This window comes from Lepidochelys kempii, chromosome 1 (genome assembly GCF_965140265.1).
Source record: "Lepidochelys kempii isolate rLepKem1 chromosome 1, rLepKem1.hap2, whole genome shotgun sequence".
Classification (NCBI taxonomy): domain Eukaryota; kingdom Metazoa; phylum Chordata; order Testudines; family Cheloniidae; genus Lepidochelys; species Lepidochelys kempii.
The window spans coordinates 76,329,193-76,351,357 of NC_133256.1; the positions used below are offsets into that span (position 1 = coordinate 76,329,193).

The following is a 22,165-nucleotide window of genomic DNA, read 5'->3' on the forward strand; positions in this document are numbered from 1 at the left end:
CTTTTCAATTGGATTTGCTCATGGTGACAAAATTGTTGCTTTGCTGAGAGGAGGGGGGCTCTTTGATGGAGCGTCTATCACGCTGCCATGGGAAAGCGAGAAGCGAATGATTCTCAGTGGCTTCTGATTTCCAGTATTTGTTCAGCATTAGGCCCACTTATCTCCAGAAGAAAAAGCAACATGTAGAGAGAAAGTGACAGGCAGAAACACACTCACTTGCTCGTTCATTCTCACTGAACTCTGTATTCAAACAAGGGGGCCCTATTACACTGAAAGCTCTAGATCAGCCTCACTCAATTATCACAGCTAATCCTTATAGCTCTATAAAGTAAATATTTCATTACAATTTCAAATAAACAGTCACCCAATCTAATGAAGCAAGAACTCAAAGTGGCAATGTCACAGAACTTGTTACCATCATCAAAGGAAAGAACACAGCCCTGTCTACGAATAATGTTTTTTTAAAAAAATGGGTCCTAACAGATTTACTGATGTTTTTATTGCTTACTTCGACCTTTATGTCTTTCCAAATATATTTGCTCATCAAAAAGCCACTCACCTTTAACTATTGATTATTGTTCTTGCTACTATAGGTCCTAGTCCTGCAAGGTGTTGAGCAGCTCCTGAGAGATGCTAAATATTCTCACTTGGTTACACTAAAATCAATGAGGGCATCCAGTGCCTCTCTGGAGGCTCTCAGCTCCATTCAAGATCAGGCCCTTCAGTAGTATCAGCTTTTCAATACAGCCTTAATGATGCTGAAAATCTGAAAAAAATAAATACTAGAATATATAAATTCATAAACCCCTGGAAGAAAGAGAGAAAACAACATTTGCTGTTGGACCTTTATGCTTCATATTTTTTTTGGATATCAGAAACCAAGGTGATAGGCACCTTTATAAAGGCCAAAGATGGACAAATGGAATTCCAGTACATGATTTCAGTTCTCCCTCCAGTAGCAGACAGACTTCAATGAGATCTTTATTTTTTAGGCCATGACACAGAATCTAAATCCCAAGAGTGAAGGCCCATTGAGCAATTTCTTTAATTCCATGTCTCATCCCAAAGTGCCCCTATTTCAAAAATCTTAAAAGGTGTTCTGAAAATACCTCTGAAATGCTTTTTTGAGGTTTGTGGGTTCACGGTCTCTCAATGATTTCAACATCCTATGTGCACAGTTGACAAATGATTACAAAAACAAAACAAACCCTACCAGTCCTGCAAATTCAGCCTAACAAAAAGACTCAAACAAGATTTTTGCCACTTCATGCATTATCACTAGTAATCAGATTCTACAGGCCAAATTAGGCCTAAATTCACTGCTAACCCTAGGCCCCATTTCAGCAAGGCAAAGCATATGCCTCACTTTAAGGATACAGGTGGTCTCATTCAATTCCATGGGTTTACTCACATGCTTAAATTTATGCATCAGCTTGAGTGCCTAGTTGAATAAGGAGCTCATTGTCTTTCACTCTATTTCACCAATGCAATACTGTTATTTTCAATGGGTTTGTGTGGGTGCAACTGATTGGAATTTAATAAGGAAGACTGTTGATGATGAGCAAGGTGAAACAGAATTTTCAGCTCACTGTCTCTTAGCTGCATTGGCTCTGCAGTGTTAAAAGGAGTAGAGTATGGAAAAAAACATAATTTTGTTCCTAAAATTTGCAGATATTAATGACAGCAGATCAGTGAGACAGAAGGTGCCATTTGTACGAAGACATCTTTCACAGTCACTCTTTAACTCCTGTCATAAACAAATGGAATGAAATTAACCTGTTCATAGAGGGGGCCCACACAAAGCCCTACACCAATTTAAGCCTTTAATGCAGAACTTGAGGGTTCTACAGAGACTTGACCATACAAAGCACTAATGTTCACCTTCAGTTAGTAGCTATCCATTTCCAAAATGCACTGCCACTCAGATGCCAGTTGATGGGGGTTCAATACAAGAGACATAGCACTGAAACCATTAACCATGAGTATTTCATTAAATGCTGTACTGTCTCTATTAGAGAGACAAGTTGGGTGAAGTAATATCTTTCATTGGATCAACTTCCATTGGTCAGAGAGATAAGCTTTCAAGCCACACAGTCTCTCTCACCAACAGAAGTTGCTCCAATAAAAGATATTACCTCACCTACCTTGTCTCTCTAATATCCTGGGACAAACACCAGTACACCTATACTGTCTCTATGTTACCCAATGTATTTTTTCATTCCGTCCAAATTATTGCTCACTTTTTAATCCCCACTTTACGTGTGTGCTGTTATTAGCATCTCCTAAGGAGCATGTGGTTCTAGTGACAGAAGAGAAGAAACTAAAAAAATACACCAACTTACACTCTGTCTAAAAATATTTCAAATTAATAGTCTGGTTCTGTGTGGTGCAGTGTGTCCTCAACTCTCACTGCAGTTAATGGCACCTGAGGATGCTCAGAGCCTCACAGGCTCAGGTCTTAAGTTGCAAAGATGTTAAATGTAGATATTGAGGTTATGTCTACGCCACAGCTTAGGTCAGAATAACTTATGTCACTCAAGGGTGTGACTAACCCATCTCCCTGAGCAGCATATGTTACACTAACATGAGTCCTGATGTGGACGCTGCTATGTCTGCAGGGGAGCTTCTTCTGCCACTCGCAGGGGCTGGAGTATTTAAGCCAACAGGAGAGAGTTCACAGAAGCTTAGAGCAGCTACATTAGAGAGCTCACAATGGCACAATACCGTAACTACTCCTCCACTTTCGGGGAAAAAGTATAATGTCTATGGTTTATGGTACATGCTTAAGAACTTTCCCCTCTGGCATGCTGTTTAAATACCATTCAGGTCTTTCAAATAAAAATAGCATTTTTATTGAATCAAAACATCAGTTTGCCAACATATAAGTCAAGATAACTTTCTGCTCACAACATGTATAACACTGAGAAGAATTCAGAATAACAGCCGTGTTAGTCTGTATTCGCAAAAAGAAAAGGAGTGGCACCTTAGAGACTAACCAATTTATTTGAGCATAAGCTTTCATTAGCTACAGCTATAGCTTCATCTGTGTGTGTGTGTGGGGCGGGGGTGTTTGTTTTGAGCTAAAAGGGCACATGTGCCAAATACAAATAAGCAAAATATGCCTTCCCAGTTTGAAACCCCTTATTTCAGTGAAAATAAATTAATAGGGATGGATTAGAGCAGGGATCAGCAACCTTTGGCACGCGGCCCATCAGAGAAATTTGCAGGCGGGCCGGGACGGTTTGTTTACCTGCAGTGTCTGCAGGTTCGGCCGATTGCAGCTCCCACTGGCCGTAGTTCGCTGTTGCAGGCCAATGGGGGCTGCGGGAAGCAGCAGCCAGCACATCTCTTTGCCCGCGCGTGCCAAAGGTTGCCAATCCCTGGTCTAAGGAGAAAGGGAGGTTTAGTAACAGAGAAGACTGAATCAAATCAGATTTTACAATAAATTTCTTTCACTTTCAAAGCTCATTATACTGGAAGACAACTTCATATTTGTAGTGGTCATATTTGAAATGTGTTCACTCATTTCCAGACAACTGTAGTTTATATACAAAAATCCATTTTATTACTTTTAGATGGAGCCAGCAACTTAGATCACCAGTTTCATTCTAATACATAAAAAAAAGAGTAAAACTACATCAACTGACTTATTAGTAACATACAAAACTGGCTAGTTACCAAGAATTAGATATGCAGGAAGAAGTTCAAAAACCTTATGTAATTATAAATATTGAGTGAAGGAGACAGAAAGAAATTCTTGGGGTTTGGGGTTGAATAGTTTTAAAATCTCTTACAATTTACAAAACTTGAAACTTTTTGAAATGTTATATTTGCTTTGTTATCAGAATGCTCTTAAACATTTTAGTGTGCTAAACAAAACATATGACATTTCACTTCTTCCCAGAGGAACAGAGATGCTTCTTTTTTGACTCTAATAATTTGTATTAAAATATTTTATTATAACATTCTTCAGCTATTAGCTGCATTGTTCCCCTTATTCTAATGCACAGTGATTGTCTGCCTAAAAATAAAGTTTGTGTGTTGTTTTGTATTATTGTATGCCAAAACTCAATTCTTTGTTCACTGTAAGGTGAGTTGATGTCTGAGGATACCACATTTTATTGATGTAAACCATTTTGAAAATATAAATAAAATTAAACAGATCCATAGATATGCTCTTTCATACAAAGGGCTAATCCTGAAGTCCTTATTCACGCACATACAGGAAGGGTGCTAAATAACGACTTCAGCACTGGGTAAATAGGTAAGCGGAGATGCAGATAATCAATTCAGTTCAGCTGGTAAAGGGGATTGAGGTTTGGGGTCTTGGAAACAGCAATTGAAATGATCGTGCTTTTAAAAAATATACGTCCTAAAATGTTAAATTATATGGTAGCATCTTCCATTTTTCCCCACACTCTAGGTCCAAACTTTACATCTTTATTCTTTCATTAGAGCTTGAGATTCTTAGGGACTGACCCTACAAACTGCTGAGTATCTCAGCTTCATGGGAATTCAGCAAGCTCAGCAAGATTAAGGAGGTACTAAGCACCATGTAACAGCAGGCCCTTAGGGCTACACACCCGTAAGGGGAGTGGTAAAAGAAATAAAATAAAATAAGCCCACCACCTAGATGGCAATAGCTAGATTTGTGTGTCAGGAAGGTGTAGCCATAGTGCCTCTGGGGTGCTGAGAAGAGAACTCTTATCAGCAGCCCTCAGTACACCTTTATTAAAGTTAAAGTTTGTGCTCCCTCAGCACTGGTCTTGTGGGTGCTGGCTAGTAAACAAGGCAGGCAACTAGGGACTTTTGTCATGCCTTTAACTCATCTAGAGATGCTCCTTCTAGGGGTGTTCAATGCTGGACTCTCCATAAGCTTTGCCTATGTGAGGAGAACACAACTAGGTATAAAGTGAAGGGCACAGTATATTTTTTCCACACTATCCCTTCCTTCAGACCCTTTATATTAACTGTCTTCATTACTCAACTGAAACATTATTCTTTAGGAAAACTAAAGCTTATGGGCACAGCAATTTTAATGCCAATAGTTTGTTTATTAATGCAACCATTCAAGGTGTTTGCATTTGTCCTCCAAGCAATACTACTGAAGTCATTAAGCCTAATCTTAATTTTAAAACAAACATTATCCAATTATAAGGAAAGAGTAGCTCACTCAGTGAATTAATCCTCAATTTCTAATAATGTTTTATTCTGAGACTTTCCTACATTAGTTACTCCGCAGAACAATCTGGGAAATTTAAAAATTCATTTATGTACAATTAAAGTTACTACTGCATTTGGGGTGAGGTTAAAAGGTGCTAAGGGAGAAATACAGTAAATGCAAACATAATAATAATTAATTGCTAAGTTACTTTTGGGAAAAATCACACACTTGACCCAAGCTGAAGGCTGAAATATTAATCCATTTCTATGACAGAGATCAAGCTTCATAGTTGCTTTTTATCCTCCTCATAATAGAAGCAACAGTTGAAAACCATAATGTTATAGTTCAAACAATGCCCCCCCCTAAGACTTCAAATTTATTATAGCATTCATCTCCAAGACAAAAGACCTGGTATAGGAAAAAAGCTCTTTTTAGCAAAAAGTATGGTTGTTATTTATGGCTCAGATGCGAAGAATGAGTTTGGGGAATTTATCAGAGATGAAGGTATGAAATGTTTTAGCTTGTTCTTCTCTGTCTAATCCATAAACCATTTTCTCAGCCACCCAAGTGAATTCTAATGGAACAGGAGTGATGAAATAATATTTTCCTAGTCCTTTAACACTTTGCCTACTGCACGTGTTGTGTGACTTGTTCAGGGAAAACACAGGAGCTTATAGTTACAAATCTTTTAAATCAGGAAGTAAGACAATCTTGTTAATAAATTATGTAAAATGGCCTTGTGGGAAGATTCAACATCATACTTAGAGTGCTCATTCCCTATATCAAACTGTGTTAATAACAATATTTATAAAGGGTTTCTTTACTAGCACTTCATTTGATAATAGCACAAATTACAGAATGTACCAGTTTCCTGTGGACATCTTCGTAATTGAACTCTGCCAGGTACCTGCACCTGCGTTGAGCTAGGTGGCAGGAAAGAGATCAAGGGCTGTGACATATTCGTAGATCCACTTAGCTTGGTGAGAGGGAAATGGCACAGCAAGGGACACTGGGGTCTTTTCTGTCCTCTAATCAACACAAAAATTAATGCCAGCCTCCACGTTGGCTAGTTAATTTTTATGACTGACAAGAGAGGGGGAAAAGGATGGAGTTGAGATGTCTCAAGCTACTGCTCATTTGCGGGTTGTCATGGTGGCTGGTCATGCAGGTCTTCCCAGTGGTCAAGCTAATGCCCGAGTTGTAGTAAGAAAGTCTCTCTCTCTCCTCTCACCCATCACCACCTCCTCTACCAATATACTGGCATTCCTAGTTGAATTCATCTTCATCTTTATTTCTCTTTCTTGACAGAACATGGAGTCTTGGAGTATGCCTGTAGCAGGCTGGAGTAGGATAACACTGAGTCTCTAAGCTCATATCATCACAAAAGCTTCCTTGGGTTGTTCCTTTGGGATATGCATGGGCCTCAAATTCTAGGCTTGTATCAAGTGGGTAGAGAGTTAGCGAAATGTTCTTAAGTTTAAGCTAAAAGGAAGAGGGGTTCCAAATCGGCTGTTCCTAGAAGATGGATTAGAAAAAAAGTCAGTTATCTGGGCTAGCAGAGACTTGGTTACAGTAGGGCCCAGATACTTTGTGCAAGAGAAGGGTGATTTTTGTATCCTTATACATAGGCAATGTGCTCTCGCAACTCTCTGGTATGGGACTTGTTGATCAGATTCTTCATCTATGGATAGGTGGAGATGATTACAAGCAAGCTCCCTTGACAAGATTTAGCTTGGAAGTGCTAACTGCCCTTAGATATTACTTGATATAGTACTTATGTTGATAAAGTTTCAGCAGATCTGGCCAATTTGTCTCTTAAATGTTTCTTTGCGTTACCATGTCTTCTTTCCACCATGTCTTCAGAAAAAGATACATTACTCTTTTGTGGCATATGTACCCCTCCACTGTTTAATATATTCCTCCTTATTGTGCTAGATCCTGTTTCTACTGAAGTCAATGTGAGATTCGCAGTGAGTCCAGTGTGTGCAGAATTAGGCCCATACATATCACCCACCTCATAGTAATATATACTTTCCAGAGAAATTATTTGTCCTCTACAAACGTATCCCATTTTGTTTCATTTTTCAAGAAAAAGTCTCTTTTAAAACAATTAGGCAAAACTATGCTTAAGAACAAGTAACTATGGTCCAGCAGCGAAAATCAAAGTACTAACTTTGCAGAAACAGTCCTGGGCCGATACAAAACACCATCACTCCTCTTTCCCCAACACGTATCATCTCTCATACTCCCAATTGCACTTCTCCCTTTTCCTTGGAAAACAAGAGAAACTATTCCCATATTGCAAGAAATTCTTCAATTTTGTCACAATTCCTGTTTACAGAATAATATTGACCAAAGGAATTCACGACAGGAAAACTGGATCATGATTGAAAAGCTTTTTCTCTAGTTTTCTTGAGTACAATATTATGAGTCATATTTTTGTTTTAAGGCCACACTCTTCACTTGGAGAGGCATGATAGAACAGGCACTCTTCCACCCATTTAAAGGGTGCAGCCTGCACCAACTCTGCCATGGGCTTGCCCTTCTCTTTCCCCTCCCTCTTTGAGAAAGATAGTGTAGCAATGATGCTGCAGCAAGATCCATATAGTCCTTGAACTCAAGGACTGCAATGATGATGTCATCCTGTTGAGGGGCACAAAGGCAAATGAGGAGATAGTGGGGTAAGAAAAAAAGCTTCTGTCCACCTCTTTCTAGTCACAATCTGGCTAATACCATGTATTAAAATGCCAGTACCCATACAGAGAAATGCTTTCCTGAATTTTACAGATTATTTTCCTCTGCCAGGAAAAACGAAAACACCATAATCCCGTCTTCAACAGAGAAAAAAAATAACTTCAGTAGCACAATATTTTCCTTTAATAAATCATTTTAATGACTTCTAATAAATCATGTTGTAATCACATTACTTTGGCACTTAAGCTAGTCAAACTATCTCCCTCGTAGTTAAAATATTACTGTATTCATATTTCAGGTAGTTTATAAAAGAAAAGTAACTACCAAATAAAGAAACAAGCTGGAGCAAAATCAGCTACATTAATCTGAAAGGTTGAGGGTCATACAGTATGTTTAAAAACTTTTTCCAGCCATAAGAACTATGGTACATTTCACATATATACACAATACACCATTTCTTGTTATTTTCATTAGATGGACTTGTATGTACACACACACATACACAATACAGACATACACATCTTCACATACATGCACAAACAAAATTCCTGTAGAACAATATATTGTTTTGTCAGTCTATCAAGCATTCTCAATACTGCTCAGAAATTCGTAGGGCTTTTTGTTTTGTTTTAAATGATCTACTCAAGCATTTAACACTGCAATATTTTGCATTGCATAATGTCCTACTGGATTTCTGAAGATTCTGAGGCTCTCTTTTTCTCCACTGTTTCATCACTGTAATTCCTGAACTGCAATTTACATCGGGGTTACACTATTTTACCCTGACACAGGAATAAAAGTTTATTAGTTTCTATGACGACCTGATGCATAAAAAGGACCACAGGTTCTTTCACATTTGTAAATACACACCAGCTTAGTATTCAGAGTGCAGGGCATATCAGCATTAAGTACAAATAGTATGAGTTTGTTTTTAGTAAGACAGAAAAAGGGACTTGAGCCAAATGACATGATTCATTAGAGCATACATTTGTCAATGAACAGATGAGTTCCAAAATTATTTTGCTTTTCCTCCCACTCTTCCCTTCTGGTATTTAAAGAAGTCTACAGAGTTTTCTTAGAAAAGCATATTCAATGTGAATCAACATTTTTAAAAAATAGTGCATTAAAAATTCTGTAGACAAAAAGATAGCTAGTTGTATTCTCACCTCAGTGTGCACAGAATTAAACATACTTATACATATTTCTATACACCAATGAATAAACGTATTTCAAGATATTCTGCAATACTCTTTAGTTTCAAAGTTTAACGCAAATAATAGGGTCTCTGCATCAGTCTTTGAACTAATGATATACTTTGATTCATATGGTCTTCTATATAGGCCTTTATAAATTGGTCAAAAATAATCTTTAAAAAAAGCCATGTTTTGTAGTGAACAAAAATCACAATCTTTTATTCCTGTAAGATTTAATTATACTTGTGCCCTGTTTGTACTTATTTTATATGTTAACAAAAAGTGAAAATGCCCCATTACTGCATGAAAGGTGGCAAATATCCAAACAAACATCAGAGGCTGTTGTTGTTACTCATCCCCTTCCATGAGAAAAGCAGTGGAAGGTGTTAGGAAGCCTCTGTGAGAAATTCCTTGCTGAGATCATCCTATAATATTCCAGTGTAGGGACAGGGTTGGCAAACCCTTCTCCCTGAGGAAAAGGGTCATGGGCCCAGGGGAATCCACTCAAAGCCAGGACAATCTGCATAGAGGTCCCGGTAAGGTTGCCAACCCTCCAGGATTGGCCTGGAGTCTCCCAGAATCAGCATCAATCTCCTGGTGATTACTGAAAGCAATCCAGGAGATTTTAATAGGGTATTTTAAGAAAATGACATTATGTCATGTTGAGAAAAAAGTCTCCCGGAATAGCTTCAGTCAGAGTTGGCAAACCTAGGTCCCACTAGCACTGGTTCCCTAGCCGTGCAGCACTGCTGGAACTGCACGAACAAGAACTCCAACTCTCCCTCCCCCAGCCATAGTGGCCTCACAGAGGTTGTACTGAAGAAGTAGTACAACATGGGATTGTGTTACCAGCAGGGAATGATACGTGCAACCATCGCTATTCCACCTACTCCTCCTCTCACAAATCCAAGTGTAGTCTCCAATGGGCAAACCCAGACCATATAGAAAGGGATTTGGGTAGGGTGAGGGGCTCAGCTTCAACCCCCTTTACACACAGCAAGAAAATATCTGTTTGTGAAAGAACCTTCTCTAGGTAGATCACTGACCCTTATGGCCACCACCACAGAGCAGTTACATTACACTTTTTGTCATGCTTTACAAACATTAAGCTGGGAATATCCATAATACACATTTGAGGTACTTCTATACCAAACACACACACGCGCACACACACACACACACACACAAAAAATTATAACCTAATCAAGCTATTTCTCCTGGAGGCTGGGAAGGAAGGAAGGTGATGCAGAACACAAAGTTGCAGACAGGTAAGTAGTATTACAATTATTTTACAGTTGGTAACACCAACATTGATATATTGGTAAAGTATCATGTACCATTCAAAACTATTATCTCCAAAATAAAATAATGATGCCACCACTGTGGATTTCATTTCACAAAAGACCCTGGTCCTGCAATTTGTTCTGTCTGAGTGACCCCTGCGCCCACAAAGAGCCTCTAATATTTCAGTTTGTGTAACTGGAGCCTAAGTTATATATTTCCTGAACCTAAAAAAAAAATTCTGTCCCATGCGAAAGTATATATAGTACATCATACTTTGGGATTCTGATCAGAGACCCACATACAAATGTATAATTCACAGATGTCCTTCAGTGCATTAGAATACTTTTAGCATAGCCTTAAAATTATAAATAAATTCTGCTGTTCACTCCATTATCATTGATCTTCAAATTTCTCCATATTTTAAATGTCATTGTCATACTAAGTAATAAAAAGTTTAAAAGATTATAACCTGAACTTGACAGATGTAGACTGCTACAGCCAAACTTGAAATTCTTGACTTGATATTGATCTTTTCAAAATCAAGACAGGAAATTATATTGTGTTTTGTTTTTAGCATGTTTGTTTTCGGCCACTACACCTAGAGTCGGGTTAAATCAGCATATCAGGTTCTCACCCCAAATTGTCAACCCATAATTTTACAGACTTATAAAGCTGTTATAAGCTAACTCTAAAAAAGCTATTAATACAAATGAGTTACACTTCATTTTCACAATTCCATTTGCTCTTCTGATATTTTTGTTACCATAAATTGAGCACTGAAACTTCCTTTGCTTTTTACAGTAGACTACCCCAAAACTTTATATCCTTTACAATAAAAAACACAATCATGCCCCAGAGGTTGTATTTGAAGATTGTATAACCTTACTGTTCCACAGCAGCATATTATAGCTAAAATCCTAAAGAATGTACAAAATATACAGTGCAAAAATGAGTTGAACTAACAGGTTTAGTAACATTTTCTTAACATCAAAAATTAACTTTGTCCAGCTTCATCTTCTAAAAGGCAATATGAACACTTAACCTCTAAAGAATAATAAAACCCACTTAAATACTAACAACTCATGCCTGACATCTGTATAAAAACAAAAATAATCTGCTGTCAGCAGAATGTCCAAGTGCCTCTGTCACTCCACTCTAACGTGAACCTTTCCCCAGCTACAAGGGTTTTGCTGTTATACTACACTCATTAGAATGGAATTTGTGTTAACTTCCATGTACCACGACTTACTAATAGGATTGCTAGCAATTATTATACTGAAATGAAATCAGCACAAACTATTAGATCTGTTTAAACAAGTTAAAAATAAACCTTGATTAAATGTTCTTTTTAAAGAAACTGCTCATTAGGGCTGCAGGGCCTTCTGATAAATTGGTGTTTCATTAACATCAAAGCATGAATCAAGTTTAAACTCACTTACCGAACAAGTTATGCTTAAAAAACAGCTTTAAAAAATAACCTGGATTACAACTATCACAAAAGACAAACACTAAATAGACTCTCTTTTTATTTAAATACAAATGTACGCAAGCTTCAAAATTGGAAACATCTTCCACAAGCCAGGATGGTAAGCATACAGAATGGCACTCTGGGCACCTGCAAGCATGGCCAAACCTTCCAAATTTATTCCCAGAGCTCAGACAAGCACTAGTTTAGAAGCACCAACCTGGAAAAGCAATCTTGGAATTGGAATCTTGCAAGTGAGGACACCAAGCATCCCACTTTGTAAATATCTAGAATTGCATCAAACAGATTTTGAACTTGAATATGGTTTCTCCAGTCCACATATACTGGCTTGGACATGTTTTTTACCCAGTCGAAGCTCATTAATGTGTTTTAATAAGCTGACCTGTGAACTGAAGCTACATATACTATACTGCTCAAACATCATGATAGTATGGAAGTGCCAAAAGCTTGCAAGACAATCTGACAGGAGTTTCTTGTTTTCTCAACTATGCCACAACCTTTCAAGAGCTCAGACTTTAAGCATTTTAACACAAGTAAAAAAAATCTGTGGTATTAACAATCATATTGCCACCTTCCTGCCATGCTGGTTGGAGGAAGCAAAAGATTTTATATCATTTTTTAAAAAGGTGAAGCTGAAATGGGATTGAGAAGCCGAGCTATTGAATCTGTAAGATAATGTTATAAACATATTGACCTGCTAGAGAGGATAGCAAAAATAATTAAATGAAATGGATTAACATCAGTTCAGTATAAACAGATGTACCGATTTCATCACACCAAGAACTACATATATTTTGAAAAGTTTTCTTTAAAATGGTTCCTGAATATCAACAGTGCTGGTACAGTATTATTCTGAACAGATGATGCAATAATGTAACAATCTATTCATATCTGCTGATATCCTCTACAATATACCTGCAACTTTGTCTGCACCAGCATTATGAAAATGTTCTGTTTTTAAAAAAACATTCCAGTTTAAGTAATTAATATTTCTTAACTAAATGCACCAAGTCATAGACAATGAAATTTTTATAAAACTGTGAGCATGCCTAAAGCAACAAAGTCACACTTTTGTTAAAGCATTTTTAGTGTGTATTTTGCACAATTTTTTAAAGTTTAACCTCTGTGGATCAATGTGCTTCCTTAAAAGACTTTAATAAATTAAAGTGCAGAGAGCTTTTTTTCACCAGGCAGAAAAAGCTGATGAGACAGGTTTAGTTTAATCTCAGGCAATAGAAGTCATTAACCATTCTCTCAGGGATTAAAATATAGCTTGCCCTTTTCTTCTCTCACTTATCATTAGCATCACTTTAATCTCCCAGCGTTTCACACTGCTATTTTAATCATTACTTACTGCCTTTTGACAAGTGCAGAACATGCTTTTTCTCATTGAGGCAATATCCTGGTTTTAGCTGACAAATGTAGGACATAATGTAAAAATATCAAAGTGACATCTCTTAAACACACCTTCATCATAAAAATCTCTAAAGTTACAATATTCCTTTGTCTAATGTTTCTATTGAAATTATCGTTTGAAATGTTTCTCTCTTGCAGAGGCAAAAGTTTGTTCTAAATAACTCAACAACCAATTTCAGATGAGTGATACACCAAGTATAGGTATTTAATGGATTCAAATATATATATATATATACACCTGACGTTATTGAGTCTATCCAAGATATATGGTCATGAACTTCAAAGTATTTATTGTAGAAAGAAATACTCTTCCCATGTAACTTATAATAACCAAATATATTATGATGAAATGTTGACCTGAACAGCAGTTGTAGACTTGATATTTGTATTCCATAGTAGCCTAGAAAAAATGAAGTATGGCAAGTTACATATCTTTTATTCATTTATAAGTGTATCACTTGGTTGTTTCATTCATTCAACATTAAAATAAACAGGTGATATTAATGTAGCATGATACAGTTTTCAAATAAAGTAATATAAAAATGTGCAAAAGGCTTTAAAATTTTACACTGCACATTTTAATTAAATCTCCTTGGACACATTTTAAACTGTGTAATCCTTCTATTTTTAGAAACCTGGATGATATATATTAACCGCTTCACATCTTTAATTCTAATATTTAACACAGCATATAATCTAAGAGTCTAACAATGGTGGAATGATATATATTTTAAATTGAATTACCAGTGGAATCAAACATCTATTATTTCCTGTCTCACTTAGCTTTAAGTTGACAATTATAAGGACTTAAAATACTTTCTCTTTGAAATTCTATTTTGATTCAAAAAGGAAACTAACACAAATAATTGGTAATTACAAAACTTTATTTTTTTAAGTAGTAACACAATTCCTAATGTTTGGCCCCAAGACCTTTAATCTAGCCCATCTGTAATGATCTCATAGTACTTTCAACCATTATTTAACTGTTAAAAGAAAAAAATATGTTGCACTATATGTTTCAACAATAAAATCCCTTCTTAAGCTTCACAAAGCAGAACAATTCATTATTTGATCTCTTTCCAGGTTCAAAGTCTGTCTTACTGCAATACTTCAAAGAAATATGTAATCAAAGACAAACAGCTGTGAAAACAATCTTTTATTACTTTATTATCATCTAGCGTATATCTTTAGCGTAAACCAATGAAAAAGTTGTGCATACATATATTTGTACTTAACTATAAATAGACATGTCTATCTTAACATAGGGTCCGATCCTGGGAGGTGTAATCTCAGTCTCCAACCCTGCATCCCACATGATCAAGCCCCTAACTATTTAGGCCTTGATTCTGCAAAGATTGAGGTTTGAATAAGTAGTATATCCGTCCTTCTTGTGCGCATAAGCAGCGTCCACCTGGACACTTAGTGCATGGCACGCTGCAGTGAAGTAGATTTAAGTGTAAGTGAATATATATACATCTGTCCTTAAACATGAACTTTATGCACATGAATAGTCTCATTTATGTCAATACTCATATACATACATACAGTTAAGCATGTGCATACGTGTTTGCAGGATTGAGGCAGTAGGTAACCTCCCATAACCCATACCATATATAATTACATCATTTAAAAAAAATAAAACTGTGTGAACAGATTATTCAGGGTGCAAAGTCAAGCGCTGAAAAATCCGGAAATATCAGATTTTAGGAGGATTGTGCAACCTTAATTCCATACCCTTGTGTGTCTGCATTATGATATGATCTTTAAATATGTGACCACATGATGAAGTATGCTCAAGAAATATGCCCTTTTTTTATACTCATCATTCATCTAGCAGCCCCATCTTGTTCACTGTAGATCATGCAATGAACAGAATAAATCACTTATCTCTTAAGATGGTCATCACAAACCTTACAGATTTACCTACTGAGATAAAAGAGCATTCCTATTGCCATTATACAGATGGGGAAATTAAGACAAAGAATTTCCAGAATTCACACCATGAAACAGTGTCAGAGCCAGGATTAGAATTCAGAATCACCTGACTCTCAGCCATGTGCACATTCCTCCAAATCACACTGCCTGTATAGATGAGCATTTCCCGCTCCCATCAACTTCAGCTGCTGCAGTGAGTATTCACCACTTCTACAAATAAGACCCCAAGTGTCTCAAGCTGGGCACTCAGAAAATGAGGAATATGCCATTAGTGGCTATCTGCCCAAGTTTTGGTTTAAGTGAGTTGCTTAGCATCACATAACAGGTCTGTGAAAGAGGCAGGGATAAAACTGAGTTCTTGTGTGTGTGTCATTTACCTGCCTTAACCACAAGACCTTCCTTTCTCTTCTTGTAGCTCCTCCCTTGGTTTTCTATGTACATTATAACATGTAGAGCAAATGAGACAGGGACCCTACGAACAATCCGATGCACTAAAAATGCTTGATTCATTCCCGGAACTCCATCTATACTGTACACTGAATTAGGAAGATACCCTGCAGGAAAAAATATGATGTGATCATAAAATTAAAGATTATAATTTTATATCTGATATATCCTGATTAATACACACAGAAAAACAGAATTTTGACTGCATAGGCAACCTAAACTCTGACATTTCCTAACTTTCAAGTGCTTTACTTTGTAACCTAAATATTTTTTTAATGTAGGGTGTGGTATGTATGTGTCTGTGTGTGGGGAGGGTGTTTTAATGTAATTTCCTAGGCTTATTTAAAAGGGAAAAAAGTCATTTGATTTTTTTTTAATGCAACTGTAGCAAATTCCTGCCCTGTGGTGCATCACCAGCATGTTTTGATCCCTGAATCTTCAGCACTCTTTGAGCTACTGACCTAGTATAATAGCTGGTGGCAGCACAACGATCTTAACATAGGGCAGTGGAATGGCTGGGGCCATGTGCTATGTCCAGGGGATCACCAGGGGAAGCCCAGCCCAACTCTCCTCCCTCCGCCTCACCCAGGATAGAGGAGAGAGGGAAGTGCTTTCCCATGTGTGCCAACCACTTGGGCTATATGTTGAGTTTGTTGGGGTGCTGGAACAATTTGTATAGTGTGTGGGGGGGGAGGGGAGAACTGGTAGCCATTGAACCAAACAGTAAACCCTGTATATGGTGGAAACCACTTCAAGCCATGTGGTGCGGCAGCACCTCCAGAACCCCTAGTTCCAGCACCTATGGACCCCGTTCTCTTTTTCCTCCCTCCCCCACTTTCAAGAGAGGCTCTCTGCCTATGGGATTCCCTGTGCATTCTGTGCTGCTGATGCTGATGCTTTGGTCACAAAGTGGGCCTGGGCCTTGCCCTAGATTACAATAATCATATTCAATTATTATGTTGGCAAGCTGCCAAAGTTTTCCTGGGGAACACAAGTAAGAGAAGGGAAATAATTTTCAAAAGTTTATATCTCAGCCATACCAAATGAAATTTCAAAGGACCCCCCCCACCCCCCAAAAAAGGCACTCCTCTGGATCCATGGCATTCTCCCTGCCAAATTATAAAGGCTTGCTTGAAATAGCAGAGGTGTTAGTGCTTCTTAAATAAAAGTTTCCAAGAATGTTTTATAATGGAAAGTGTTAGCCTAAATATAGGGGTTGCTCCCAGCTCCCCTAGAGTGATAAAATCACAATGAAATTATAAGAACAGTAACTAATACTCTTGTTTTTCAAATTAGCCTATATTTGGGAACTGAGTGGGGTAAATATCACTGCATCCCATAAAGGTATCAAGCCATGTTTCCTAGCATGCAATTTCATATGCTGTTCAATTACAATTTAAAACACACCAGTGAATGAGAATAATTCTTTAAAATACCTCCCCTACATTAATACTAAATATCCAACATATTACGAAGAAAACAAAAACATACAATGTCTTAATTCTGTGAGTTTCTGAGCCAGTTCTGTAAACTGCTGGATACCCTCAATTCCAAGGGCATTCAGCATTCATAGTATCAATTCCCAACTTAAATTAGTATGTTTACTAGGGCCATCAGGAAAAAAGGTAAATTCAAAGTCTAACGTAACATTATGGTATAAAAATCTCTTACTAGTTACAGTTAGCATCTTCTCAATCAACTACTGGGATTTCTCTACAATAAATACATAGCTGCTGTAGCCATTTTTCTTTAGTTTACTGAAGTAATCTGGCAGCCACTGTAGAATGAGCTGATAAAGTGGATCAAAAATTGAATTGAATTTAACAACCCCTGGATTTCTCACTGAAGGGTAGATTATTCTAGAAACTGAAAGATTATAAAAGCATATGTATCACTATGGCTGTATTTAAAATAACTGCACATAAATAAACAGGTTTCTAAAGGATCTCAGTCAGTCCAAAGTCAAAGTAACTGTTAAAACTGAGCATCTCTTTTGCAATCATGATCTCTAGGTCCTGTGACGGGGCAAGGCCAGCTGGCTATAGAAAAGTAGTGGGAGATAGATATATTAGCTCCAGGCTACACAAATCCCTGGTACCAGGTTAAGTGAAATGGAAGCTGCTCCAGGTCAATTAAGACACCCGGGGCCAATTAAGAACTTTCCAGAAGGCAGGGAGAAGGCTAGGTTGATTGGGACACCTGAAGCCAATCAGGGGCTGGCTGAAACTAGTTAAAAGCCTCCCAGCCAGTCAGGTGGGTGTGCATGTCAGGAGCTGTGGAAGGAAGTTGCACTGTTGGAGAGGCTGAGTAGTACCCACCATATCAGGTACAAGGAAGAAGGCCCTGAGGTAAGGGTGAAGTGGAGCTTGAGGAAGTGAGGGCTGCTGTGGGGGAAGTAGCCCAGGGAAATTGTACATGTCATGTTTCTAAAAGGTCAGCTACCATAGCTGATACTATTAGGGTCCCTGGGCTGGAGCCCGGAGTAGAGGGTGGGTCCAGGCTCCCCCTGACCTTTGCCCCCTGATTAATCACTGAGACTGGGAGACAACAGAGACTGTGCAAGGAAGGATAACTTCTCCTCACCTCCCTTGCTAGCTTATGATGAAAATGACTCAGTAGACTGTGACCCTTGTCTCTAGAGAAAGAAGGGTTACGTGGAGGGTCACAGTGAGCTTCTGAGGCTAGTGAAATCCACCAGGAAATGCAAGACCCACGGAGGCAAGGACAGAGCTTTGTCACAGTCCATAGAGAGAGGCCAGTTCCTAGCAAGACCTGTTCATTCCTTCTTATGTGTTACAAAATCAGCTATAGAATAAAAGTTGCACCTAATGCAGGCCTTGGTACTTACATTGCAAGCTGAAGCTAATTTCCTAATCTTTTTTCATTGCATCATGTCAGAGGTTATAAGTACAAAAGGGAAAAATACCTGTTCCTCCAGTTCTTAACAATCTGAACTGTAAGTCAAAATAACTTATTTTCCTTTAATGTATTTCTCAGAGTCTCTTGTGGGGAACAACGGTAACCTTTAATAGAAAAGTTGTTTCTCCTTTTTTAATGACACAGTCTATAAGTAGTTCTGTAGCACTATTTTATATTCATTGTTAACAGCGGGGCAGCAGCACTGTGATGCAACTGTTAAGACTTTCAGCATTTTTATGATAAACGTGTTTTCAAGAAGTTATAATTTGACCATGAAAAAACTCATTGGAGGTGCAAGCTGCCCTGCAGTGACATGACACTGCATGTCTTAAGTACCAAACTCAGGACAGAATGTTAGGGAAAATAGGCACAACCCCCAAATTGGTTGAGACTTCAATACTTGAATTTCACCAACCATTTATTAAGTGTAAACTCCTCAGGCACTGTGACAGCCTTAACACAGAGTCACAGATAGTCCCCTTGGGTACTTTGATATGTCTTGCCACCAAGGTAAGCTTACCTTTGTGATAGATGGTCACTTACACCAAGGATCACAGCAATATTCAGGTTCCTCCAAGTCCCAAATGATTAGTCTCTTACCCCACATCAATTGTGCTTTAGATCTCACCCCAAAGGCAACACTTATAGGCAATCCAAAATAAACTATCTAAATATTTATTATATCGGAAAAGGAAATGAGAATTATTTACAAGATAAAAGTACATAAACATTTATACACACAAATGAGTTCTAATCTTAAATTTCAAAAAGTATTAGAAGGTTCTACGATTACCAGTCTCTGTATTTCCTTTAGGACTAACCAGGCTAAGCACTGGGGATCTTTTGCTTATGCACAGTAATCCTTGCCCCCACCTCCCAAGAGTCCAAGCAACATAAAGATACAGTTCCTTCTTCCTCCTTCTGCTTTGAGCTTCAAACTCAGCAGATGGGAAGGATTCACTTGCAAGACTCATTTTCATGGGGGAGGAAGAGGAGAGTAAATAAAGTATTTTGTCTTTTTTAAAGTTCCACTCTAGTCTGTCTGGTGTCGATGGGCCTTCCTTGTTGGGCAGGACGTAACACCTTCTGTTGGAGATCAGCATTTGACACTAGTAATGTCTCTCTCCTGTCTGGTGATTTACACAGTTACAGAGGCTTACAATGCAAACACTCAAATATTACCTTACAATATGGGATACAGATGTTATAAGTGAGTTTAATGCATGCAGCAACTCACAAGCATTCCATAAAGTATAAATGCTAAGCACATTTCTTATCATTCTAATACCTATCTTAACAATGCTAACACACAAACCGATTCCAGCTCTGGATTTCTCAGAGGCATACCTCAGCCTGAGCTGGCACCTGATTTACCACTATCACAGGGGGCTATATTTGATCACACTTTTTAGTTAAAACCGGTCTTGGACTCTACTGGACAGTCCTACTTGAGTACTGCATAAAGAAGAATAGCAAGTGTTGAAACATAAGCTCTGTGGCTTGTAAGAATTTATTTTACAAATTTTGAAAGATGTTATATCACGCTTTAAGGGCCCAATCATATTTCCACTAATGTCTATGGAAGTTTTGTCTCCAAATCCACTTAGAACTGCACTGAGCGCTTAGTTACATGAGTTTATATAGAAACAAAGGTGGACCAACTTAGCAGAAACAGAGGTAATCAGCAAAGGTTTTCTTCAAAGGCTAATGCTTATAAATAGAAATCAAAATAAGGTAACAGAAAAAACAAAACAAACAGAAAAATTTCCCCACCTTGAGGTTCAACCTGATTCTATTAATCAAGGTGTGAAGTCATGACTGTTTCCTCAGCCTTCCAAATTATAGTCTTTTCCACAAGTACAGTCCAAAGGAGGAGAGAAGCAGAGCTAAGATTACCCCTTGTTCACCAATAAAGGCAGTGCTTACTGACTTCAGCCATATTTTATCGCTGGTGACTCACTGAAAAACTGAAATCTAATACCTTACAATCTATTACTATTTAGTGTGGATCTTTGCTATAAAAAAAAATAAAAATGACAAATTATATTTCATTCACAAAGGTGACTCCTGCACATATGCAGGAGATTAGCTTTTCTGGTCAAAATTTTGAAGGTGTTTTTATCACATATTCATGGATCTCACAATAGCTTGTGGATGTTAATGCATAACAAGGGTAGAGGAAATCAGCTTGAATCCTTTCTTGTTTGCAATTTGGAACTGCTACATGGATCTGCCTGTGAAAGGGGTTTCCAGATCTGCAATGCTCATGAAAAATGATCAGCCTTCGATCATGAATTAGACCTGTATCTGGGGCTAGATTTAAATATCTGGTGCTAGTTCAAGGTGCAGACCTTTCAAATGGCCACACAGCTTAGGTGCCTCAGTTATTTCCTAACCTGAATTTAGATGGGCCCACATAATCTGGAGAGTATTTACACATGGGACACAACAAGGAATCTGAAAAATTCTTCTATGTTGGCTTATTCCAATTTTTTTCCAAAAGTGTCATATGCAAAATATAGCAATCATCTGCTTAAACTGTCCATTGGGTCATGAATGTTGAATTCAGGATGTAAATTGTAAGACAAAACAGAAGAAACTGCAATATGTTTGGCATGTTCCCTACATGCCAGCAAAGTGAAGCCTTGGGTCTTTCTTGGCTGAAGCATATTTCATTCCATTGCTACTTCCTTATAGCTTGACACTACTAAAAAGCAAATCTTCAATCTCTCATCTACTTCCTTGCTGTATATAACACATAGCACAAAATGTTGCAATCTTATTAAATTACCATTCTGCTAGGCTTCAAAAACTGGAATTTTACCCATACGTTTTCTGCTTCTCAATATATCCACCCTGAATAATGGGTGAACACTTTTTAACCTAGGAGAATAGTAGGGAGAGGGGTGTCTATGGCAGCCTCAGTCAATCAAGAATATAAACGTAATGAAATTTGTGATCTTAGAATATCACCTTTCCAATCAACCATTCCTTATCCATAACCACCAACAAAACGAATCATATCAAATACCACAGATATAGTCTCAGTTAAGAAGTAGGAAAAAACACCTGATCCAAAATGAAAAACAAAAAAGTTTTCCCCTCTCCTTTCTAGTATGGGATGTTCTGAATTGGTGGACTGAAATGAGGAAACAAAATTTACAAACGTAATTCCAGTTTCTACACTCATCTGCCAGTCCAGGAAACAGGATCTGCTCAACAATCTGAACTGAAAAGTTAGGGGCTATCATCCAGGTACTAAAAATGGAATTCTTTCAAATTCTGACCAGAGGTATAGGGTTGCCAGGTGTCTGGTTTTCAATCAGAGACTCTGGCTGAAAGGGGACCTGTACAGTGTCCGGTCAGAAGTACTAACTGGACACCAAAAGTCCGGTTGCTACCTGCAGGGGCGCCGGAACAGAGGGAGCCAAGGCACCACCTACTACAGCGCATGTGACTCCAGTGAGGCACTTGCAGAGAGCTGGAGGCAGTATGGCTGTGAGCCAGTCCATGCCGCAGGACTGTGCATCCTATTTTCCACCCTCCTCGCTGCTCCCCGGCTCTCCACCTTGCACCCCACCCGCTGCAGAAACACCGCATTTTTGTGGAAAGCTGCTCCAGGGGTTC

At 38.1% G+C, this 22,165-nt stretch overlaps 1 protein-coding gene across 13 annotated transcripts in view; it reads right to left on the bottom strand.

Moving 5' to 3' along the window:
* DACH1 (dachshund family transcription factor 1) overlaps positions 1-22,165 on the bottom strand; it is a 462,168-nt gene that overhangs the window by 346,297 nt on the left and 93,706 nt on the right. For 8 of the 13 annotated variants that reach the window (XM_073346406.1, XM_073346421.1, XM_073346413.1 and 5 more), the window contains exon 2: positions 3,251-3,385. The exons of the other annotated variants lie outside the window; for them this stretch is intronic. In XM_073346406.1, coding sequence (XP_073202507.1) covers positions 3,251-3,385 — 135 coding nt within the window. The remainder of the gene's footprint in view (positions 1-3,250; positions 3,386-22,165) is intronic. 13 annotated transcript variants of the gene reach the window in all.